This window comes from Aegilops tauschii, chromosome 3, assembly GCF_002575655.3.
Source record: "Aegilops tauschii subsp. strangulata cultivar AL8/78 chromosome 3, Aet v6.0, whole genome shotgun sequence".
Taxonomy (NCBI): domain Eukaryota; kingdom Viridiplantae; phylum Streptophyta; class Magnoliopsida; order Poales; family Poaceae; genus Aegilops; species Aegilops tauschii.
Window position 1 is genome coordinate 340,164,215 of NC_053037.3, and position 25,994 is coordinate 340,190,208.

The window sequence follows — 25,994 nt, forward strand, 5'->3', positions numbered from 1 at the left end:
CACTATCCGACCTACTCGATCCTACACGGATAAATAGCGGATCACGCACATACTACCTCCTTTCCGGTTTGCAGGGCTCAATTCAAAAAACGGCCTACTCGATCCTACACGAATAAATAGCGGATCACGCACGTACTACCTCCTTTCCGGTTTCCAGGGCTTAATTCAAAAATCTAACAAACCAAGGTAGATGATGAGTGGTGGAATCATTTTTGACAAGGAGGGAGTACCTCATCAGGATGATTCGAGTGCACTCGTTTGACCTTCATGCCGGCGTGCGACCCAGCACGGACGGGACGCACCACTGAAGGGACGGGACGGCACAGTCATAATTTTAGTTTTTCTAGTTTTCCACGGCAAGCTGGCGCGCTAAGCCATGCCTGCTTATGCATTGAATTCCGATGACCGCGATGACCGTCGCGTTTCCCGCGACACGCTAGTTCGCCTACCTTCCGCCTATAATTACTGTTTCCCGGGCTTCTCCGGTGGCACCATCACCCAACTCGCCCTATCCTCATAAGCCCCCACCGGCCCGACGTCGCTCGCCACTTATCCTCGCTCTCGCCACGTCCGCCATGCCCCCGCCCATCCGTGATAGGCGACACCGGAGGCGGTCACCGCCGGAACTAGTGTTCGGTTTTTCACCGGAAGGCAGACGGAGGGAGGAGAAATTCTATAGGTCTTTAGATGGCAATGCGGAGATCGAGGAGTTGTTGGAGCACGACCGCCTGGCGGAGGAGGAGGAGTTGTTGGAGCGCGACCGCTTGGCGGAGGAGCAGCGTATCGCCGATTTGCGCTGCCAGCGGGACATGGAGCAGCAGCGCACCGACGCTCTGGGTCGCGAGCAGAGCGCCCGCAACTGGGCCGACTACGTGGAGGCCGGCACCCGGCAAATAGCCCTGGAGGCTGTCGGGCACGCACGCGTTCGCGACGCCGATTTTTACTACCAGCTCGTCAAGTGGGTTTCCCGCTTAGAAGCCAAAGCTTCGGTGGACCATGCCGGCATGGAAAGGGCCAACGCGTGCGAGCAACGCGCCCTATCGCACCTCTGGCAAGTCCGAGGCGAGGCGGAGGACGCCGGTGCCGGCGTTTAGTGTGTACCGCAGATGGCAGCCGGCATCGTCTAGTTAGTACTTGTACGCTACTAGAGTATTAGTGGGAGTAGATAGTTAACTTGGCTATGATGGTTGTCAACGTGGAAGTTCAGTACTCTATATGTGGATCAGACCTGTTACTTTGCTTTGAATGTTGAACTTTCCGTTTGAACGTATGGAATGGGCTGTTATTTTTTAAATGGGTTGTATTTGTCCTTCACGGGTTTAGAGGCTGACTTGTGGGCCTACCAAGTTGACGCATACACAATCGGGAGATGATTGTACGTGGAGAGGATGACAGCAGGGACCCGCCAAGGTCATGGCAGTACGCAAGCAAGTGCCTCCTTATTTCAAGCCAATAAAAAAATGGCTCCTCCTAATGGATTTCTGACATCTGGGTCCCATGCCATTGTCAACGTAGTCAATAAATGAGAGAATTGCACAACGAGCGGCTGACACCAGGGACCCAGCAGCTCGCCCAGCTATTTTTGTTTTGGGTTAATTTGATAAATGCCACTCCAAATCCGATGTTTCCGAGAAATGCCACTACAATTTCCAAACTTTGAAAAATGCCATTTCATGCCATTTCCAGTGGCATTTTTCGAAGTCTGGAGTGGCATTTTTCAAAGTTTGCAAATTGCAGTGGCGTTTTCCAAAGTTTGCAAAAATTGCAGTGGCATTTTTCAAAGTTTGGAAATTGCAGTGGCATTTTTATGAATCGCCATAATTGGAGTGGCACTTATATAATTTGTTTTTGAGACAGAAGCAGGGTGTCAACTGGGCTGTGTGGGGCTCTCTGGCCTGTCTAGACAGCCTTCTCTTTTATGTTTACCACAGGCCAACCCAGTAGTTTTTTTTCTTTCTGAAAATGGCTAGCCCTGTTTTTTTGTGATTTGCCAAGTAAGTTGCTTTGTCAGGCCTGTTGGCCTGCAAATCTTTCAAGACGAGGAGAGCTTCATTCGGCTGGACGAGAAAATGGCCTATCAGTAATGAGAAATGGGTTGTACATTTTTAAAACACATCAAACCGGCAATTAGTTTCAAATTTCTTTTTTTCATTTCGAGATTTTAAATTGCATTAATTTTTATGCGTGGACAATTTGTTGGATTTTATATTGATATACATTTATTTTTAAAATCAGTTTGAATGTGACTCGAAATTTTGGGATTAAAAATAGTTCGGACCGCACCGAAATATGCAAAATTTCGTATAATTTTTTAACCATGGCCACAATATGGGCTGTAATGCTAACAAAAAGAATATAGGCTCCAAAAAAACCTTAAGAATTAGCAAATGGGCTGTAAATTATTAGAAATAATGGCAGATGGGTTGTATGTTGTTTTCCACAGATTTGAGGCTTTCCTAAAAAAAGGTTGACGCACAAGCAGTGACTGTTGGATGTCCATCCAACGGCCGTCGTGCTTCTTCAATCTCTGCTCTTCCTACTCCAGCCGCTCAAACTAGCGCCGGCGAGACTGCCTGGTCCCTCCTCCGCGCGGCCGGCTGTGCTGCCGCGCACGCCTCACCGCCCCACTGTACTCCCATCGCTGGCCTAGTCATCCCTCTACTCACCCACACCTGCTGTTATTCTCCAGCGACGGCAGACGAACCAGTAAACCCTCGTACAGTCGTACTCCCCTACGCGTGGGAAACAACTGCCAAGTCTTCCCTGCCTCCGTGTCGTTCCCTTCCTAGGCCTCGCCGTCGTCCACCGCCCTGGTGCTCTCGGCGTGGCCTGGTCTACGTGGTCAACGACCGACATGCATCTGAAGTGGACTATACGTGGAGAGGCTGACAGCTGGGTCCACGGCCGCACGCAAGGAAATGCCTCCTTATTACGCGCAAAATAATGATTCCTCCACCTGACATCTGGGACCCACCGAAAGGGCCTCTGTATTTCACGAAAAAAAATGTTACCGCCGTTGACAGCTCGGACCCACCAGCTATATCTTCGCACGCAAGGAAGTGCGTCCTTATTACGCACAAAAAAATGAATACTCCCCCTGCTAGCTGGGACCCAGTATAGTGGCAGGCTGATTGTGGGCCTACTAAGTTGACGGGGACGGAGGGCTTTGTCAACTTAGTCAATATGCATGATTCTAGCTCCAGTGACCGTACGATGTCCATCCAACGGCCGTAGTGCTTCTTCAACCTCTGGTGTTGTTGCTCCAGCCGCCCAAAGCAGCGCCGATCGTGCTGCATGCTCCTGCCTCCTGTGGCCGGCTGTGCTGCCGCGGAGGCCTCACCGCCCCCTACTATTCCCACCGCTGGCCAGGCCCTGCGGCGACGGCAGCCTCACACCGCAGCCGAACTAGTGAACCCTCGTACTCCTCTTCACGCGGGCTTCCACTAACGCGTCTTCCCCGGCTCCGCGTCGTCCCCTTCCTAAGCCTCGTCGTCGTCCACCGCCCTGGTGCTCTCGGCGCGGCGTGGTCAACATGGTCAAGGAACGGCTTCCATCGGACGTGGACTGTACGTGAAGAGGCTGACAGCTGGGTCCACGGCCGCAACAAGGAAGTGCCTTCTTATTACACGCAAAATAATTATTTCTCCACCTGACAGCGGGCACCCACCGGACGGGCCACCGTATTTCACAAAAAAATGTTTCCCCTGACTGCTGGGACCCACCAGCTACATCTTCGCACGCAAGGAAGTGCGTCCGGGCAAAAACAAAAAAAATGATTCGCCCCCCTGACTACTGGGACCCACCAGCTACATCTTCGCACGCAAGGAAGTGCCTGAATGTTGGGACCCACCTGGTCGAAGCATACGTAGCGTTGTCATTCTGGTCGCGGATGTGTACGTACATACTGGTCGATGTAGAGGCGCGCACGTGTCGTAGTAGAGGCGCGCACGTAGCATGTACACGTACGTACAGCGGCCAGGGTGCAAGAAAGTAAATACGGCCACGTACGTACATACGGGCGGGGTCTCGAACGCCTACTCGCGCGTACGTACGGCCATGGCTCGTGTACATGGCCGGGTCGGAACGGAGAAATAGCGTCGTCGTCGTGTTCATGGGGAGCCAACCGGCTGGGTCGGAACGGAATGCGTCGTCGTGTTCATCGGGAGGGCTTGGACGGAACAGCCGATGGAAACAAGGCCTAGCATACCGCAGAACGGAGGAAACAGCCTTGTGTTCGACCGGCCATGTTTGAAACGGGATCCTGTTCATCGGGAGGGGTCTGGCGTACCGCAAAACGGAGGAAACGGACCTCCTACGGTCGAAACGGGGGTCCTGTTGATCGGGAGGGGTGTGGCATACCGCAAAACGGAGGAAACGGACTTGTGTTGGAGCGTTACGGCCGAAACGGGGGTCCTGTTCATCGGGAGGGGTGTGGCTACCGCAAAACGGGACTCCACGGGATACTGTTCATCTCCACCGTCGACCCCCTCCAGCCTCCACGGGCTATTGTTCATCCACCGTCGACCTCCTCCAGCCTCCACCTGCGATTGTTCATCCACGGGCTCCTGTTCATCCAGCCTCCACCGCGCGCTACTCCACGGGCTACTGTTCAACCAGCCCTCTCCACGGGCTCCTGTTCAACCACCCCTCCACGGACTACTGTTCATCTTGCCCTCCACCATCTACTGTTCATCCTGCCCTCCACGGGGTGGTCCTGTTCATCCTGCCCTCCACGGGGTCCTGTTCATCCAGCCCCAACCGGCTCGATCGATTGGGGTACTGTTCATCCAGAGGCAACACCATGGGGTCCTGTTCATCCACCCCCACCGGGAACTGTTCATCCACCACCCCCCCCACAACGCTCACTGTTCATCCAGAGGCAGCATCGATCGGCTTCATTTAGCAGCAGTAGTGAAGGAATCGCTCGATCGGGTTCAGTTAACAGCCATCGATCGATCGCTCGGGTTCAGTAACGCGTAGCCTGCAGTGCAATCGCTCGGGTTCAGTTAGAGCCCAACGCCTCGCTCGGGTTCAGTTAGAGCCCAACGCCTCGCACCCACGCGCGTGCGTGTACGAGAGAAACGTGCATCGCTCGGTCCCGACCACCCACCCTAAACGGGAACACCCCGATATTTTCCTCGCCCTTGCTTCTACCACGGTTTTTTCCATCATGGACGGCCCAAAGAATGTAATGCAGCTGCGTCTCCGGCCCGCCCAGGACGAAAAGCCCATTTTCTGTCATGATTTTTTGTCATAGAAGTAGGACCCCACCACATCTATGATGATACCGTGTTTTGTCACAATTATCGTCATAGAAGTGTCATAAGTATGACCAATTTTTTTTGTTCGGCCCAAAATGTCACGGATGTGTCTTTTTTTTGTAGTGAAACTTGCAACAACAAAGTAGAGGACGTCTAACTTGTTTTTGTAGGGGCTTGCTGTGATGTGATATGGTCAAGACGTGATGATATATAGATTGTTGTATGAGATGATTATGTTTTGTAACAGTTATCGGCAACTGGCAGGAGCCATATGGTTGTCGCTTTATTGTATGAAATACAATCGCCATATAATTGCTTTACTTTATCACTAAGCGGTAGCAATAGTCGTAGAAGCAATAGTTGGCGAGATGACAACGATGCTTCGATGGAGATCAAGATGTCAAGCCGGTGACGATGGTGATCATGACGGTGCTTTGGAGATGAGATCAAAGGCACAAGATGATGATGGCCATATCATATCACTTATTTGATTGCATGTGATGTTTATCTTTTATGCATCTTATTTTGCTACGGTGGTAGCATTATAAGATGATCTCTCACTAAATTCAAGGTATAAGTGTTCTCCCTGAGTATGCACCATTGTGACGGTTCGTCGTGCCGAGACACCACGTGATGATCGGGTGTGATAAGCTCTACGTTCACATATAACGGGTGCAAGCCAGTTTTGCACACGCAGAATACTCGGGTTAAACTTGACAAGCCTAGCATATGCAGATATGGCCTCGGAACACTGAGACCGAAAGGTCGAGCGTGAATCATATAGTAGATATGATCAACATAGTGATGTTCACCATTGAAAGCTGCTCCATCTCACGTGATGATCGGACATGGTTTAGTTGATTTGGATCACATGATCATTTAGATGACTAGAGGGATGTCTATCTAAGTGGGAGTTATTAAGTAATATGATTAATTGAACTTAAATTTATCATGAACTTAGTCCTGATAGTATTTGCATATCTATGTTGTAGATCAATAAGCTCGCGCATAGCTTCCCCGTTTATTCTTTTGATATGTTCCTAGAGAAAAATAAGTTGAAAGATGATAGTAGTAATAATGCGGACTTGGTCCATGACCTGAGGATTATCCTCATTGCTGCATAGAAGAATTATGTCCTTGATGCACCGCTAGGTGACAGACCTATTGCAGGAGCAGATGTAGACGTTATGAACGTATGACAAGCTCGGTATGATGACTACTTGATAGTTTAGTGCACCATGCTTTACGGCTTAGAACCGGGACTTCAAAAATGTTTTGAACGACATGGAGCATATGAGATGTTCCAAGAGTTGAAATTGGTATTTCAGACTCATGCCCGCGTTAGTAGGTATGAGACCTCTGACAAAGTACTTTGCCTACAAGATGGAGGAGAATAGCTCAGCTAGTGAGCATGTGCTCAGAATGTCTGAGTACTACAATCACTTGAATCAATTGGGAGTTAATCTTCCAGATAAGATAGTGATTGACAGAATTCTCTAGTCACTATCACCGAGTTACTAGAACTTCATGATGAACTATAATATGCAAAGGATAACGAAAACAATTCCCAAGCTCTTCGCGATGCTGAAATCGGTGAAGGTAGAAATCAAGAAAAAGCATCAAGTGTTGATGGTTGACAAGACCACTAAGTAAAAGGGCAAGGGAACTTCAAGAAGAATGGCAAGCAAGTTGCCACTCCCATGAAGAATCCCAAAGATAGACCCAAGCCTGAAACTGAGTGCTTCTACTTCAAAGGAAATGGTCACTGGAAGTGGAACTGCCCTAGATACTTGGCGGATAAGAAGGATGGCAAAGTGAACAAAGGTATATTTGATATACATGTTATTGATGTGTACTTTACTAGTGTTTATAACAACCCCTCAGTATTTGATACTGGTTCAGTTGCTAAGAGTAGTAACTCGAAAACGGGAGTTGCAAAATAAACAGAGACTAGTTAAGGGCGAGGTGATGATGTGAGTTGGAAGTGATTCCAAGGTTGATAAGATCACCATCGCACACTCCCTTTACCTTCGGGATTAGTATTTATTTGGTGTTTGCGTTGAGCATGAATATGATTGGATCATGTTTATTGCAATACGGTTATTCATTTAAGTCAAAGAATAATTGTTGTTCTGTTTACATGAATAAAACCTTCTATGGTCATACACCCAATATAAATGGTTTATTGAATCTCGATCGTAGTGATACACATATTCATAATATTGAAGCCAAAAGATGCAAAGTTAATAATGATAGTACAACTTATATGTGGCACTGCCGTTTAGGTCATATTGGTGTAAAGCGCATGAAGAAACTCCATGCTGATGGACTTTTGGAATCACTTGATTATGAATCACTTGATGCTTGCGAACCATGCCTCATGGGTGAGATGACTAAGACTCCGTTCTCCGGAACAATGGAGCGAGCAACTGACTTATTGGAAATAATACATACTGATGTATGTGGTCCGATGAGTGTTGAGGCTTGCGGTGGGTATCGTTATTTTCTGACCTTCACACATGATTTGAGCAGATATGGGTATATATGCTTGATGAAACATAAGTCTGAAACATTTGAAAAGTTCAAAGAATTTCAGAGTGAAGTGGAAAATCATCGTAACAAGAAAATAAGGTTTCTACGATCTGATCGTGGAGGTGAATATTTGAGTTATGAGTTTGGTCTTCATTTGGAACAATGTGGAATAGTTTCGCAACTCACGCCACCTGGAACACCATAGCGTAATGGTGTGTCCGAACGTCATAACCATACTTTATTAGATATGGTGCAATCTATGATGTCTCTTACCGATTTACCACTATCGTTTTAGGGTTATGCATTAGAGACAGCTGCATTCACGTTAAATAGGGCACCATCTAAATCTGTTGAGACGACATCGTATGAATTGTGGTTTGGCAAGAAACCTAAGCTGTCGTTTCTTAAAGTTTGGGGCGGCGATGCTTATGTGGAAAAGTTTCAACCTGATAAGCTCGAACCCAAATCGGAGAAATGTGTCTTCATAGGATACCCAAAGGAAACTGTTGGGTACACCTTCTATCACAGATCCGAAGGCAAGATATTCGTTGCTAAAAATAGGATACTTTTTAGAGAAGGAGTTTCTCTCGAAAGAAGTGAGTGGGAGGAAAGTAGAACTTGATGAGGTAATTGTACCTGCTCCCTTATTGGAAAGTAGTTCATCACAGAAATCAGTTCAAGTGATTCCTACACCAATTAGTGAGGAACCTAATGATGATGATCATGAAACTTCTGATCAAGTTACTACCGAACCTCGTAGGACAACCAGAGTAAGATCCGCACCAGAGTGGTACGGTAATCCTGTTCTGGAAGTCATGTTACTTGACCATGACGAACCTACGAACTATGAGGAAGCGATGATGAGCCCAGATTCCACAAAATGGCTTGAGGCCATGAAATCTGAGATAGGATCCATGTATGAAAACAAAGTATGGACTTTGGTTGACTTGTCCGATGATCGGCAAGCCATAGAGAATAAAATGGATCTTCAAGAGGAAGACGGACGCTGATAGTAGTGTTACTATCTACAAAGCTCGAATTGTCGCAAAAATGTTTTCGACAAGTTCAAGGTGTTGACTACGATGAGATTCTCTCACTTGTATCGATGCTTAAAAGTCTGTCCAAATCATGTTAGCAATTGCCGCATTTTATGAAATTTGGCAAATAGATGTCATACCTGCATTCCTTAATGGATTTCTTAAAGAAGAGTTGTATATATGATGCAACCAGAAGGTTTTGTCGATCCAAAAGGTGCTAACAAAGTGTGTAGGCTCCAGCGATCCATTTATGGACGGGTGCAAGCATCTCGGAGTTGGAATATACGCTTTGATGAGTTGATCAAAGCATATAGTTTTATACAGACTTGCGGTGAAGCCTGTATTTACAAGAAAGTGAGTGGGAGCACTACAACCTTTCTGATAAGTATATGTGAATGACATATTGTTGATCGGAAATTATGTAGAATTTTCTGGAAAGCATAAAGGAGTGTTTGAAAGGAGTTTTTCAAAGAAAGACCTCCGTGAAGCTGCTTACATATTGGGCATCAAGACCTATAGAGATAGATGAAGACGGTTGATAAGATTTTTCAATGAGTACATACCTTGACAAGATTTTTGAAGTAGTTCAAAATGGAACAGTCAAAGAAGAAGTTCTTGCCTGTATTGCAAGGCGTAAAGTTGAGTAAGACTCAAAACACGACCACGGCAGAAAATAGAAGGAGAATGAAAATCATTCCCTATGCCTCAGCCATAGGTTCTATAAAGTATGCTATGCTGTGTACCAAACCTTTTGTGTACCTTGCCATGAGTTTGGCAAGGGAGTACGATATTGATCCAGGAGTGGATCACTTGACATCGGTCAAAATTATCCTTAGAAGACTAAGGAGATATTTCTCGGTTATGAAGGTGATAAAGAGTTCGTCCTAAAGAGTTACGCCGGTGCAAGCTTTTACACCGATCCGGATGACTCTGAGTCTCAATCTGGATACATATTGAAAGTGTGAGCAATTAGCTAGAGTAGCTCCATGCAGAGCATTGTAGACATAGAAAATTTGCAAAATACATATGGCTCTGAATGTGACAGACCCATTGACTAAGCTTCTCTCACAAGCAAAACATGATCACACCTTAGTACTCTTTGGGTGTTAATCACATAGCGATGTGAACTAGATTATTGACTCTAGTAAAACCATTTGGGTATTAGTCACATGGCGATGTGAACTAATCACATGGTGATATGAACTATTGGTGTTAAATCACATGGCGATGTGAACTAGATTATTGACTCTAGTGCAAGTGGGAGACTGAAGGAAATATGCCCTAGAGGCAATAATAAAGTTGTTATTTATATTTCCTTATATCATGATAAATGTTTATTATTCATGCTAGAATTGTATTAACCGGAAACTTAGTACATGTGTGAATACATAGACAAAACAGAGTGTCCCTAGTATGCCTCTACTTGACTAGCTTGTTAATCAAAGAAGGTTATGTTTCCTGACCATAGACATGTGTTACCATTTGATGAACGGGATCACATCATTAGAGAATGATGTGATGTACAAGACCCATCCGTTAGCCTAGCATTATGATCGTTGAGTTTTATTGCTATTGCTTTCTTCATGACTTATACATGTTCCTCTGACTATGAGATTATGCAACTCCCGAATACCGGAGGAATACCTTGTGTGCTATCAAATGTCACAACGTAACTGGGTGATTATAAAGATGCTCTACATGTGTCTCTGTGTTTGTTGGGTTGGCATAGATCGAGATTAGGATTTGTCACTCTGTGTATCGGAGAGGTATCTTTGGGCCCTCTCGGTAATGCACATCACTATAAGCCTTGCAAGCAATGTGACTAATGAGTTAGTTGCGGGATGATGCATTACAGAACGAGTAAAGAGACGTGTTGGTAACGAGATTGAACTAGGTATGATGATACCGACGATCGAATCTCGGGCAAGTAACATACCGATGACAAAGGGAACAACATATGTTGTTATGCGGTTTGACCGATAAAGATCTTCGTAGAATATGTAAGAGCCAATATGAGCATCCAGGTTCCGCTATTGGTTATTGACCGTAGATGTGTCTCGGCCATGTCTACATAGTTCTCGAACCCGTAGGGTCCGCACGCTTAACGTTCGATGATGATTTGTATTATGAGTTATGTGATTTGATGACCAAAGTTTGTTCGGAGTCCCGCATGAGATCGCGGACATGACGAGGAGTCTCGAAATGGTCAAGAGGTAAAGATTCATATATTGGAAGGTTGCATTCGGATATGGGAATGGTTCCGGGTGATTCAGGCATTTTTCCGGAGTACCGGGAGGTTACCGGAACCCCCCGGGGAAAGATACGGGCCTTATGGGCCATAGGAGGGAGGCTAACCAGCCCACAAGGGGCTGGTGCGCCCCCACAAGGGAGGAGGCCGAATTGGACTTGGGAAGGGGGCGCCACCCCCTTTCCTTCTCCTACTCCCTCTCCTTCCCCTTTTCTCCCTCCGCTAGAAGGAAAAAAGGGTGGGGCCGAATCCTACTAGGACCGGAGTCCTAGTAGGTCTTCCCTCTCCCTGGCGCGCCCCTTGTTGGCCGGCCTCCTCCTTCCCTCCTTTATATACGGGGGAAGGGGGCACCCCAAAGACACACAAGTTGATCTTTTAGCCGTGTGCGGTGCCCCCCTCCACAGTTTCACACCTCGGTCATATCGTCGTAGTGCTTAGGCAAAGCCCTGCGCCGGTAACTTCATCATCACCGTCACCACGCTGTCGTGCTGACGGAGCTCTCCCTCGGCCTCAACTGGATCAAGAGTTCGAGGGACGTCACCGAGCTGAACATGTGCAGATCGCGGAGGTGCCATGCATTCGGTACTTGGATCGGTTGGATCGCAAAGACGTTCGACTACATCAACCGCGTTACTAAACGCTTCCGCTTTCGGTCTACGAGGGTACGTGGACACACTCTCCCCGCTCGTTGCTATGCTTCTCCTAGATAGATCTTGCGTGATCGTAGGCAAATTTTTTGAAATACTACGTTCCCCAACATGATCATGTCATGAATAATATCATAACTATGCGCTATTCTATCAATTGCCCAACAGTAATTTGTTCACCCACCCGTATTGTTATGCTTATGAGAGCGATGCCTCTAGTGAAAACTATGGTCCCCGGGTCTATTTAGATCATATTACTAAAAACCCTAAATACCATGCTGTCATTTATTTACTTTTATTTTACTTTGCAATTTATATACCACATACTATCAGATTTGATCCTTGCAATTAACGAGTACAAGGGGATTGACAACCCTCTTGCCCGCGTTGGGTGCAAGTATTTGATGTTGTGTGTGTAGGTACTGCTAAAGGTTGCTTGGATAATTCTCCTACCGGTTCAATATATCTTGGTTCTTTACTGAGGGAAATAGTTTTCACTACTATATTACTTCACCCTTTCTCTTTAGCGAAATCTCAACGTAGTCCATGACTAGCACTCACCAACTAAAATTGCCATCCTCGGATAACACAAATTTACCATGAAAAATGTTCGATTTGCATGATCAAAATACTGACATCAGATTTGTAATGGAGTTCTAAAAATAAAACTTGTTGTGAACGAATAGAAAAAGCCAACATGAGAGTTGGATTGGATATGGGTGTCACAAATTTACACGGGGAGATCTATACCCACATATAATTTTGTCAACAAATTACAAACCTCAGAAAACACTAACAGAACGCCCGTGCGTTGTTATGGGCTATAATGTAAATAATTAATCAAAAATAATAATTAAGGCCGTCTCTAAGGTCAAAGCTTATTTCTCCCTCGTAAGTCCGGACGTGTTTGGACATCAAACATGCGCTTAGTAGGCTCCCTAAAATTCAATCACCTGGATAGTCTAGGCTCCCCAAATCCAGACCATATGTGGAGGTGAAATATGGTTGTCCGGACTATCCGCCATGTTATCTCCAACACGCGGGCCCATCACAAAACCCCACCCCATGACACACCCTTCCTTTTTCCTGTCGGACCCTCCCCTCCCCGCTCGGTTTCCCGTCGTAGCGGAACATTTCTCGCTAGGCCTCCTTCTTCAAAACCAGATGACGCCCACCTCACTTTCGTCGTGCATTGCAATAGGAATGATTTTTGTTATGGGCGGGGTATGGGGTGGGTAGAGCAATGCCATACCCATACCCGTGTAGTCAATTGGTATAAAATTCTAACCATATTCGTACCCCACGGGTATGAAACTTTACCCATACCCATACCCATTGGGTACCCAACGGGTAGATCAAACAGTACACAAGTTATTCGCAATTTTACATACTATAGCACATTTGAAAAAGAAACATTGATCTTAACTCAATAACATATAAATGAGTACATGACAATTATTTTAATTCAAATTGAAAATTGGTAACAACTTTAACATAGGTTCACAAGCTCACGACACAACATTAACATAGATACATTTATGAATCACGGGTATGTTTCACATGTCAGTAAAAATGAGTAGGGTATGTGTATATCCATGGGTAAAAGACTATACCCGTGCCCTACCCATGGCTTAACGGGTAGGGTATGGGTACTACCCGTGCATATAAAATTATGTCCATACCTTGCCCATACGAGTACGGTATCCGCGGGTACCCGTACCCATGGGTAAAATTGCCATCCGTCAACCGCTTGATAATAGTTTTCATAATTAACATGATCCTGTTGTCCTGATAATAATACTTTTTATAATTAATGTGATTCTTTCGTTCAAAGAATACACTCTTCATAATTAATATGACCGTTTTGTTCAAGGCTCGATTATACTTTTCAAATTAAACGTACCTATTAACTGTCTAGCTAATTAACACACATAATTAACTGGTCTAGCTAATTAATTGTATGCAGCTGTGGACAAGACATGAATTGGATAAGAGATAATTGAGACGATTTTTGAGCATTAGTGGTTGCGTGCGAAATCAATCCAAACCAACCGATCATTATGATCGCAGACTCCCTCTTTAGGAGTAGAGATCTTTCTTTCAAAGAGTGATACTCTTCATAATTAATGTGATCCTTCTGTCCAACGCTCGATTATACTATCCAAATTAAATGTAGTACCAATTAACTGTCTAGCTAGTTAGCACACATAATTAACTAGTCTGGCTAATTAATTGCATGCAACTATGTGCAAGGCGGGAATTGAACAAGAGATAGCTGAGACGATTTTTGGGCATCAATGTTGCGTGCGAAACAAAACCAAATCAAACCAAACCAAATAAGATATGAACCTATCATCATGACCGTAGACTCCCTTTTAGGAGGAGTAGAGACATGGATTATTTGGTGCAAATTTGTTGTAGTGGGACAGGGAGGCAAATGTTTTCCACGAAAAACTTGAATATTTTCGGCCGAGATCAGGTTGATTTTTGGTACACTACACCTCTCGGGAAATATTCAAAACTAAAAGCAAAATATGTATGAACATACAATCAGCAGTCTCTTCATCTCTTTTTCTTTTAACAAAGGACCGAATGGTCTGCTGTTTCTATTAACTACTAAAAACTAAAATTCAAATGTCGTTGTTATGTTCGGAATCAAGTTTCTTTGATTGACACAATCAAAACATGACCGACTTAGTTAACATCTAAATCAAGTTTACATGAACATGGCAATCAGAACATGGTGCATCAAGTTTAGAAGGCAATTACAATTTGCACACCATCTAAACATCTCTTAATCAACTGTTCTTTGCTAGTCCTTGGGTAGCACACCATCTAAAGGCAATTACAATTTAAAACATACTGTTCTTTGCTCCTTTAGTCCTTGGGTAGCACTTCACTGTTCAGTTCATTGACTGTCATCCCATTGAGTCGTGCAGATGCAGCAGTGGCATACGGATGCAGCAGCAAGCCGCAAAGAATGATCCGTGGCACGCCGCGCGCAGCACAGCAGCAAGCAGCACGAAGGGCATCAGGCGTACAGAAGCGGCCATTCCTGGATGTAGCAGCAGCAGGTGGGGTGGCGTAGGCGTGGTTGGAAATCGGAGCCTGGATGGAACAGACACAAGCGGAAGAACAAGTTTGGAGAAGTGAGACTTGGGATGAAGACCCATAATTTCAATTGCCACGGAGGCAAATCACCAAGGGAAACGCAGTTTGGGGAAGGGAGAGACGAGTGTGAGAGGCTGACATCGCGTCATTCCATTTAGGCTGGGCCGATGCTCAGTATACTAGTAAAACAAACAAAAGAAATCACTTTTGGAGGGGGGGGGGGGGGGGGGGGGGGGTCGCAACCCCCTTTGGCCTCCACGAGGCTCCGGCAATGCGTACACCGTAACCGGCAGTCGCTCCCTGATTCCCAGAAACAAACCCCATTCGCCCCCCTCCGCCCCTTCCTCCGCCCACCACCACCACCACCACGAAGGTCCTATGCCCCGAGGCAGCTCGCAGCGGTGCACCGCCTCCGGGCCGCCGGCCTCGATGGTCTCCGCCTCCGCCTCCGAGGACGAACTCGCCCTCCTCACCGGCCCGCAGCTCGTGATCCACCTTACCAAGACCCACCGCAGAGCCGACTTCGATGCGGTTTCGCGCATCCTCGCCGCACGGGACCGCGAGAGGGCCACGCTCGAGGCGAATCTGGCGGCTGCGGAGGCCGAACTCGAGGCAGCGAGGGCGCGCTTGGTGGGGGTCGACGAGGTCCACTCCAACCTAAAGGCCGCGCTCAGGGAGCTCAAAGCGCAGGAGGAGAAGACAAAGGCGCTAGCTGGCGCGTACCGCCGGCCGCGGGACGAGACCGAAGAGATGGCGCTCGTGCCCGGTGACGCCGCCCCGGAAGCGGTGCATCGGGACGAGGGGCGTGTCAAGGAGGCGAAGGAAGGGGAGGGGAACGACGACGACGGCGACGACATTATTGACCTGTGCAGCGACGGGGAGGAAGGGGAGAGGACGGCGGTGGCCGGCGAGATGGAAATGGAAGGGGACGAAGATGGGGATGACAAAGTGCCGCTGAGCCAGCGCTTCAAGCGACTACGGCGAGCCGAGCCCGGTGAGTTGGAATCGGGGAAGGGAGATGGACAGGGGCAAATCGATTCTGTCAGTATTCTGGGGAATGATCAGCAGAAATCTTCGTTTGTAAAGATGGAGGAGCAGATGACAAGAACTGGGAAGATGGCCTGTATGCCCGAGGCTTCAAAGGTGGCAGCTTCCGTGCAGGAGAGTGCAGTTGTGAAATCAGAAAAGTTTGATGATGAGATACCCAGGACAATGCTGCTTCCTTCTCCGGGGCTTCTTAGAAAGAGCCCTCTACAGAAGGGTTCTTCCAAGAGTGACTATTGTAAAGCTGGAACTGGCGAAAAAGAAGGCTCATTTGATGGTGTTCCAGCTAGTGGAGTCAGTCAGCTATTGAAGGGGGATGCAAAAATGAACAAGACACCAATGGTTGAATCATCGGACAAATGTGGCAGCAAGGTCATTGGTGCTGAAAAATGTTCGCCTCTATTAAGACCGAGTGAGGAACGGATGATATCGAGGGTTGGAGTTCCATTTGAACCTTGCAATGGCAACAACAAGTATGTCCAGGTAAAAAGGGAGGCGGGCTCGTTGCCTTCAACAATTACCAGTGAGTGGGACTCTGAAGGACATCTGTGTAGTTCAGTTTGCAACCACGTGGAGATAGCTATGCAAGCTCTCTGTGCTCTTTATCGCCAAAGGAAGTTAGCAATGGGGGATGCAAGAGAGGAATCCAGGTGTGTTAAAAGTTTAATTTGCTGAAAGTTTTTAAAAAAATATTGTTGCATATCTTGTGTATATCAATCATCACTGTTTTTGTTTAGCCCATGCTAGTAATAAACCTTAAATCATTTCAAATTGTGTTAATTTGTAGAAATCATAAATATTTGGTAATCAATTGTATTATAGAATCAGAACTGACGTTGAGTATGGTTTAGCAAAGCCACTTGAATATAAACTGCATTTACAAATTGGAAAGCCCATAGCTTTAGAAACAGGAGAGCAGGACAATATGGCATCTCTCACTATTTTATGGCTTATAGCAGCTACATAGTGCTCTATGGTCTTATTTGTTTGTTATTCTTCTGTTATATATTAAAAGCATAGTAAAACAGAACAAAGCGAGGCGAGCTATTTCAGAAAACAATAATATCCGACCGTTAATCCAGTGGACCCTCCTTTAGTTAGTTAACCACAACCGATAGATCTTCATAATTGTACGTAGGCAGACTGCAACCGGTAGATCTTCATGACTTTACCTAAATAGATCACATCAGATAGTATATACCTTTAATTCCCATTTCTTTAAACGGAAAAATAATTGTAGTTAGGCAGACTGCAACCGGTAGATCGTCATTATTGTATCTAAATAGATAGCCCGGTAGATCGTCATTATTGTATCTAAATAGATAGCATTTGATGGATCTTCATGACTCCTGTAATTTCCATTTCCTTACAAGGAAAAATAATTCATTTTATCTCTTCCGGTATTAACCGTTTCTTTGGATCACAACCTCTGACAAGCCCTTGAGACACTGTAAGTCCACTTAAACATCTGAGGCTAATGAATTGGTTCGTACAGACATACATCCCTAGCAAATTGGTTCCTGAACCTATACATATTTGATCACATTCACAAATTCCGAATTAAGACCACCATACATGAATACTGAAGGTATGTATCCGTGTGGATGGTATAAAATGACAAGAGTTATCAAGATATACCCTGAACCATGCAGAAACTAACTTAATTGTGATCTGCATGCTTGTGCGTAAATTTAAGCATGATGATGGTTGTTCTGAGGATGGACATAGCGCATGCTTGTAACAAGCTCGTGCAAGAAAGAAAGAGAAAGGAATTAGGTCTGGATCAACAGACGTCCCCTGCAATAAGGCGGCGATAGCAAACTCATTGTAGTTAACAATAGCCGTGCCCTACAATCGACGTTATTCCTATTTTGTTTCCTGTGTGAAAAACTGCTTAAGTTTAATTATGTGTGCATACTAATCTTATATCAACGATCGGGGTTCTGAACATATGCAAGAGATACAGCGGCAATCTGCTAGATAGCGATCAGAACCTTTTAATTCTGTGCGATACAATATCATCTACAAACAATTTATTGGCTCAGCCAACAACTGGTAGAGCAGCCACATCTAATATGCGGACCACCAATTGTTTCACTGATCCAAATGGTGATGCACTGTACTAATACAATATCAGTATAAACATCAACTTTTGCACAACCGGCCCATTACAAATGGCTGAGCAATCAGCTTGATATATTTCTTTACTTCTAGATATAGCCAACTCGATTAATTCTGTGTACTGATCTAATAACACGTAAAAATAACCAGCCGGGTGAGATTCTGATCTTTATTTTCTTTTAAGAAATCAACCGCTTGGTCCTGGTCCAAACTATTTTCTATTTGCATATACAAGCAGAAATGAAATATCTGGTCTAAAGTTGCTGTTTTTGCATATTTCATAAGTTATGCATGCCAATGCAAGTTCAACGAAATTTGAAAAATTAAAGATGATTTAAACATTTCCTCGTGAGCACTGTGCTAGTTTAAGTAATAATACACACCTGTTGTTGTGATGAATAGTAACACTGGGATTGACTATTCGTCACCCTGGGCGAGGAATAGTTATTCTTCACCCACCTCTATTTTATCATCTATGCACCGTAATTTTACGTTTCGTAAATTTTGTCTTATTTTAGACATAAAAAGAGAACGTAAGAAAACCTACACTCGTCGTAATGTTTTTTTTTATGTTATGTAAAATTACAAATGTAAAAACATAGTGTAAAATGTACATAAAATACAATTTTTGATCTATATTTTTTTTGTTATGCCAAATTTTATGCAGTAAATCAATATGAATGTAACTATTTGTATTTCAAATGTAATTTTTTATGAAATGATCATAAGATTACCTCGGATGAAGAATAACTAATTCTAAGCGTGAGTGTAGAATAGCTTATTCTACACCCCCTAGTAACGCTATATACAAAATCTAGTAAAACGGAGTACGAAATGTAGCAATTCGGAAAATATTTTTTTTATTACCCAAGTTTGTAATTTACTACATTTTTATGAAAATTACTATAATTTACATATTGTGTTACTATATTTTGTATGTACCATTACTGGGGTGTAGAATAAGCTATTCTACACTCACGCTTAGTTTAGCGTTACTATATATATATATGCTTTTTAATCATCTTGTCCAGTATTCTTGACCAATAAATTGTTTAGTACTCCCTCTTTACATTAATATAACACTTTTTTAGACTTTTTTCTTAATGCAGTTTATAAATATCCTAAAAGTAGATAGGTGTTGAAGGAATTTAACCGTTCTTCTATATGGTGAATTTCATTAGTTTTTTTTTTTTTGGTAAGCAAGAGATGGGTTTTGATTTCTGCAGAATCAAGGAGACATAATGAATTAAATAAGAGGCCACAGAATAAAAGCTGATATTGACACCAATATTTATTTTACTTTGTACTAGTACATTATAAGGTCCACTATTGTCCAATGTTTCTCTCAGAAATCAAAATAAAACTAATGTTTGGTAGTCAATATTGTATTGCCTTTGTGCAATTCCCATCAGCACATAAGATATTAGAGGGCAACATCTTACATCTTTGAACTTTGTACTCCGTTTTCTATATGATGGATTCATCTTCAGCAGGTTGCTTTGAAAATATGGTCACTTGGTAAAAACTTTAAAGGTTGAGTTCAACATCACTTACCCAGTTGGGAAGTCACTTAAGAATATATTTTTAACAAATTTGGCTTTTAATTTGGTCACATCACTGAGCGCAATCTTAAGATTTGATTTTAAATTTTGCAACTAGGTTCTGAAGCCAAGTTGCAATCTGAAATTTTGAATTTTGTAATGTTTATTCCTCACAAGGGTCTTTTAGTATGTGATTTTAGGTTGAACTTTGGCAAGTTGATGGCCTTGAATTTACTCATGCAATATTGTTGTTAACCCACCCACACATGTGAAAGCATCCCAGTTAAACAAGTACATACCGAAAAAGGCATTCGCCCCGCTATATATATAAAGCAAGCCACCAGAGCCACAAGGTCCAACAAAGGTTCACACACCACACACACACAGGTAGCATACAGACATGGTTCAAGAGGCTAAACAAGTACATATCGTGGTATATCGTCTATGAATGCAGTTTTAAATGCTGCAAAGCATCACTAGAATAAGGCATTTTAGGTAGAATTCCCATGTTGTTTGTCTGTGCAACTATTCACTTCTATAAACCATTGACTGCCATTTTTAGGCATTTTTTCTATAACAGGAGTAGGTGATTCCTGTTATACCACCTTGATATATGTGCATTGCATTTTTCTTAGTAACACAATATGCATGTGATGCTTAAGTGCTGTTTGATGACACCGATATCTGAAACTATACTTGTTTCTGTTGTTCACTTCAGGGCACGTACTTTGGCGGAATTTCTTTTGGATGGTGATCTGCAGGGACCAATGAGAAGAACTGTTGCGGAACTAGAGAATCATGATGCGACAAACCCACTTTTTCTTATCCAAGTAACAATCAGTTGCTCTGGGCAGTTGTACGATATTTTCAGGAAGAAAGAAGATCCATACTTCTGTTGACAACAACGAAGCAGTAAGTACGTGGATAAGATGCAGACTCCATAACTTGTCATGGAAGAGGGGCGTATTTTGTTGTGATGCAGGTGGTACCGAACCAAACAGTATGGATTAGAGTGATCCTAATTAGTTCCTTGTCGAACCATTGTTTGAACCCGTTGATGAAGAAGCATCGACATGGCGGCTCTCATGTCGAACTTTGTTTTCTGCTAGGATTTGAAATGCTGATGCCGAGGTGCATCTCTTTTGTACAGTATGATGTAGTCATGTGACTCCCTTGCAGGGGTGTTCTGAGAATCCTCTGAGCTGCGAATTTCGTTACCATCATAGGATGCATTGTTGATGTGGGCTCTTTTGCATTTCTTCTTGATGGTCGTCTCTCTGCTTGCTCAAATTCGTCCCACCTCGCATGTTTTACTCTAATCTTTTCAGTTGGCTTGGGAGCCGTATGGGTCCTTTTTGCAGTTCGAGACTTTCAGGTTTCAGTCTAGTGTGCCATGCCATGGCACCTCCACAGGAAGGAAGGACCACGATTCACGAGCCCGTAGTTGAACCTTTCCGTCCACAACGCCCCTCGATTTCTGGGCAACAAATTCGCAGTCACATGCCATAGTCTTCCTCTGCCTGATGATGCACCAGGTCACGAGCTTGGCCACTAATTGCAGCAAGAGCCTCGTGGCTCCCGTCCGTTGTGCTCACTTTGATCTACTCTTAACAATTAGTAGATCAAAGTGCTCACGTTCATAGTGAGTACAAGACATTCTCCAACAATTGCTGGCGAAGCTTCCATCCATTCCCATGGAATATCCTGGGTTACCCCTCTCAGTCACTATGCTCAAAGGAGTGCACTTTCTCCCCTAGAAGATAAAATTGCAGATCTGGGCCGCCACGTGTGGAGGGTGCTCTGCCGTCGCCCCCGCACGGATCTGCGGCGTGCCGGTCGCGGCTGGCGCGTGTGGGGCTCCGAGACGCCTGGATCTGGCGCGTAGGAGGCGGGCTGGGCGGGAGGACTCGGAGGCAGCGCGGATCTGGGCGTGGTGGCGCGTGGTGACCGCGGGCAGTGCCGGAGTAGACAGCAGAGGGGCTCCGGCCGCGTTTTGGATGTGTGGTGCAGGACCCGTTCTGGTCTCTGCAGGCCCGTCGTTGGGGGAGGCTTAATGGTGGCCCTGCACAGCGATGGCGCGCTTGCTGTGTGTGGGGTGTGCAGCCAGTGGAGGCAAGGGTCGACTTCGGCCTGCTGCGTGGGAGTGGCTGCCCCGGATGAAAGCCTGGCTGGTGCTGACCGGCCGGCGGCGATGACGCCTGTGGGCGTTGCCATCCTCCTTGGAGACGTTGTCGGGATTCTCACAGCCGGATCTCCCGGATCAAGTACTTCAGGTGAAAACCTAGATCCTGCTACAGGGTCGGGCGGTGGCGTCGTCTTGAACGTCGTTCCCCTCTTTTGGGCGTCGTGTTGAAGACTTTGATCCCTGTGGTGCCTACCTACGACTGGACGTGCACAGTGGCTTCTGTGGCAACGATGACGGCGGCGAGCAATGCCGGAGGCGTGGCCCTGGGCGTGGTAGCTGGCTCTTCTTCTCCGGCGTGTTCGTGGGAGTGCCTCGACTGTCTGTGGTTGTGAAGTCGAAGCCGCAGTGGGGGACCGGTGGTATACAATGACGCGTGTCAAGTGGTTCATTCGGTGATCCTCCGTGACGCCACCCCTGCCCAGCTTCCTTAGTAGTTCACCGTCGGAGTCGGAGCTGCGCTACCTAGTGTGGTTTGTAAGGAGTGTTGCGCTGCAGCTACTAGGGCTGCTGTTTTTCTTTTTGTCTTTTGATCTTCGGATCCTCTGGTCCTAGCCACCTTGTTGTTTTCCGTTGCTTCCTGCTATTATCAATGAATGCCAGCAATGCTGGATCTTAAAAAAAGAAAGATAAAATTGCATGTAAACTTGCGCCGTGGGCGGGAAAGCATGTGGCGGCTCAAGGCCGTCCTGGTCAAGGCGGTGCTCTCTGCCATTGCCATCGACCACATCACCACGCTAGTCCTTTCGGCGGAGGTGCTGAAGAGGATCGATGCCCTAAGACATGTGTTTCTTTGGGTGGGCTGCAATAAGGTCACCGAAGGAAAATGCAATGTCAACTGGAAACGGGTGTGTGAGCCAAAGATTATGAGAGGTCTGGGAGTTTTTTACTTAAACAAGTTCGCCACTGCTCTCCACCTCCCATGGCTTTGGTTTGATTGGTCCGAACCATCCAAGCCTTGGTACGGTCAGAGTACCCCTACTGCATATGATGATATAATATAGATAGAGATCTCTTCGCGGCGGCTACTAAAGTCTAGCCGGGAATGAAGGCAAAATTTTGGGAGTTAACTTGGCTTGACGGTTTGAGGCCAAGGGAAAAATATTGATACTTCTAGAAAGAAGGGTAGCACGGTGCAAAAGGCTCTACATGATAACTTATAGGTTCCCAAATTGACATGACATACGATATTACTATTGACCACATCCACGAGTTCACCACGGAGATGTTGGATGGTGTTATTCTTGACCATGACATAGATGATATGATCACGTGAAAGTTTACGGATAACGGCCTCCCCTTGAAGTCCTCGGCCTACAAGATGCAATTCGAGGGGATCACTATCACACCTTTGCTAAAGACCGTTTGGGAGGTGTGGGCTACTCCAAAATGTAAGTTCTTCGCTTGGTTGATCATCCACAATAGATTTTGGACGGCCGATAGGCTTCACCATATGGGGTGGCAAATTACAGTTTGCGCCCCCTTCGCAACCAAGTTCAGGAAACATCGCCCCACCTTTTTTTTCAATGTCGCAACACAATTCTGTTTCAAACACGGTCAAGGTGCGAATTGGCCTTGGTGAAATCATGACTAATGAATGGTCGAGTATGGTCGCGTTGAAAGATTGGTGGACCAATATTGCCCTCAAAAGATCTTCAAATCGGAAAGCAATGACCTCCCTCATGATGCTTATAGCCTAGAATGTTTGGAAAGTGCTTAACGCTAGGGTCTTCCGGAACACATCTACCCCAACTACGATCATTGTTGATAAAATCCTTGAGGCGGCGAGGTTGTGGGTGATTTGAGGTGCTAGGGAGCTTGGGTGTTGTTTTACTTCGCGGGTAGTGGTTTTATTGTCGCTACTTTGTCGCTGTTGTCTGGACCCTCTTCCTCTTGTTTTTAACTGGACCCTCTTCTCCTTGATCAATGAAATTGGAAAAACTTTTGCCTCGTTTCGTCAAAAAAAAAAAATGCAGCGACCGTCTATCCACTCCAGGTGGAGATGGGAGGATCTGTGAGTCCTATTTTTAGGGTAGAGGATCTGATAGTACTGATTACAGGTCAAAACGATAGGCAGTGAGAGAGAGAGAGAGTTACTATGCCTGAATCTATCTAAGCGAACGAGGAGCAAGGCTGGCCACTCCCATTTATGCACGAGCTCGCCTATTTCTGATCAAGGGTATATAAATCCGGGTCTCGCCGAAATTCATGCGAGCACAACAGAAACGCCAGCCTCTTCTCTTGCGCCTCCCCTTCCTCTCCTCGTCCTGATCTCCAGAGCGAGAGGGAGGGAGACCTAGATTCTAGATAGAAACTCCAAGCCCGGCCGTTTCGGTTATCCAGAGACCAGAGGACATGGCGTCAATCTCCAGAGCGTCGTCCCTTGTCGCCATGGCCATCGTCGTCGTGCTCGCCTCCGTGGCCAACGCCCAGGGCCCTGCCCCGGCACCCACCGCCAGCGATGGTTAGTATTTTCTTCCTCTCCTTGTCCTCTCATCGTGCGTGTGTGTGATGCTTATTAGTAGTGATTTGCTTGGTTTTGTGGATCGATGTTGGCAGGAACGAGCGTGGACCAAGGGATCGCGTACGTGCTCATGTTCGTGGCGCTCGCCCTCACCTACCTCATCCACCCGCTGGACGCCGCCTCCGCCTACAGGCTCCTCTGAACTGGGCTCCCCCTCTTCTGTAGTAACTCGACGCCGCCGTGTGTGTAATCAGTTCATCCAGTTTAATCGTTCGTTCCGAAAACCAGGATTGTAGTCTATGTAGTTTGTTCTTTCTTTCTAGCTTTTCAGTTGGAGATTTGCGAGTGAGGAAAATGATGCCGATTCCTTTACTTCTAGTTCTAGAGATGTAATGCAGTTATTCTCTGTCCGGAAATTATCCCCGCAGAAGATTAACAAACACACACTAGTGCATGCATAGATGCATGCTTGGTATGGTTATTTTGTCCCCTTTCGATCGCTGCGTCCTCTCATGCATTCGTCGACGGTGGTGGCTGTTATTCGGTGCTCCAGGGAGGGAACTTGCCATCCTTGTGCACATGCCCAGCGCGCGGCGTTGCCCTCCCCGCCGGAGATCTCTTCCAGCGATCGTCCCATTGTCTCAGGGACGATCTAGGAACGTGAAGAAGAGGCCGAGCATGTTGGTCACGGAGAGCGCCTGCTTCATGTACTTGACGCCGCCCTTGAGAATGAGGCTCTGCACCCCGTAGGCCGCGGCGACGGTGCCTGTCTTGCGCGATGCCGCGCTGATGGCGTGGCATGTAGACTGCACGCGCGTCGGGAATAGCTCGCGGGCATAACGAAGGTGGTGTTGTTGGGCCCCAAGTTTACAAAGAAGAACGTGAGCGCCTACAGGACAGCGGAGAGGATGTGGGTGTGGTTCTTGAGGTATTTGTATTTGATGCCCGTCACCAGCAGGAACAGAGACATCATGAACAAACCAAGGAGCTGGATCAAAGTACCAGCAATTAACATGGATGTTGGAAAATTTTAATGTATGCTCCCTCTTACCTTTTCTTTTCTTAACAGATCTAAGCCATTGATTTGATCAACTCTTACCTTCTTACCACTCATGCGTTTTCGAAAAGGAGGAATGCCCCCTGCCTCTGCATCTCTTGATGCACACAATCATTTTATTAAAAAAATCCAGGTTCAACACAAAGTCTCAAACAATAGTACGAATCTCAAAAAATAAATTTGCCACAACAAGCGAAAATAGGGGAAGATGACTAAACACCTACTCTATTATTGGACCGCCATCCAAACCGGTTGTAAGTATCCCGTGTAACCATCTCTTATCGGTTGCACCCAATATCCATATGCTACCTGTGGTCCACATGGCTAAGTAACGACCACATATGGACCCAAGTAGACGCCCTGAAGATAACTTGTAAAAAATTGATCATGATTTGTCTGCTAAGGCAACATCGTTCCGACAATTCCAAATGGCCCAAAGTAAAGCACATATTCCAACTCGTATATGTGCCGTGGTCTTGGGCTCTATACCATTTAACCAAGTCCCAAATAAATGTGAGAATGTAACGGGCGGCACAATGTTAAAAGAAACATGAATTATTCGCCACAATAACTTAGCAAGTGGGCATTGGAGAAAAAGATGCTCTATTGTTTTGTCTTTATCACGAAAGCAACATCTTTTACTTCCTTCCCAACTACGCTTGGTCAAGTTATCTTTTTCAAAATTACTCTTTTATGTACAAACCACATAAACACCTTGATTTTCAATGGCACCTTAATTTTCCAGATGT

At 45.6% G+C, this 25,994-nt stretch overlaps 2 protein-coding genes and 1 pseudogene across 2 annotated transcripts; 2 read left to right on the forward strand and 1 right to left on the reverse strand.

Annotated features, from left to right (window-relative positions):
- Positions 1 to 15,051: 15,051 nt before the first annotated feature.
- On the forward strand, positions 15,052 to 20,795 carry LOC109770390 (uncharacterized). The gene is made up of 2 exons (XM_020329093.4): positions 15,052 to 16,530; positions 20,261 to 20,795. Exons 1-2 carry the CDS (start codon positions 15,215 to 15,217, stop codon positions 20,439 to 20,441), a joined length of 1,497 nt encoding a protein of 498 aa, XP_020184682.1. The 5' UTR covers positions 15,052 to 15,214; the 3' UTR covers positions 20,442 to 20,795.
- Positions 20,796 to 23,168: 2,373 nt separating this feature from the next.
- LOC109770402 (arabinogalactan protein 16-like) lies at positions 23,169 to 24,598 on the forward strand. Its single transcript, XM_020329102.2, has 2 exons — positions 23,169 to 24,188; positions 24,284 to 24,598. The coding sequence occupies exons 1-2, from the start codon at positions 24,080 to 24,082 to the stop codon at positions 24,388 to 24,390; spliced, it is 216 nt and encodes a 71-aa protein (XP_020184691.1). The 5' UTR covers positions 23,169 to 24,079; the 3' UTR covers positions 24,391 to 24,598.
- Positions 24,599 to 24,698: 100 nt separating this feature from the next.
- On the reverse strand, positions 24,699 to 25,740 carry LOC120976726 (inorganic phosphate transporter 1-11-like; annotated as a pseudogene).
- Between the last annotated feature and the right edge of the window lie 254 nt (positions 25,741 to 25,994).

Coding starts and splice junctions, on each gene's coding strand:
- LOC109770390 (XM_020329093.4), top strand. CDS start 15,215: ATGCCCCGAGGCAGCTCGCAGCGGTGCACCGCCTCCGGGCCGCCGGCC. Junction 16,531..20,260: donor GATGCAAGAGAGGAATCCAG/GTGTGTTAAAAG, acceptor TGTTCACTTCAG/GGCACGTACTTTGGCGGAAT.
- LOC109770402 (XM_020329102.2), top strand. CDS start 24,080: ATGGCGTCAATCTCCAGAGCGTCGTCCCTTGTCGCCATGGCCATCGTC. Junction 24,189..24,283: donor GGCACCCACCGCCAGCGATG/GTTAGTATTTTC, acceptor CGATGTTGGCAG/GAACGAGCGTGGACCAAGGG.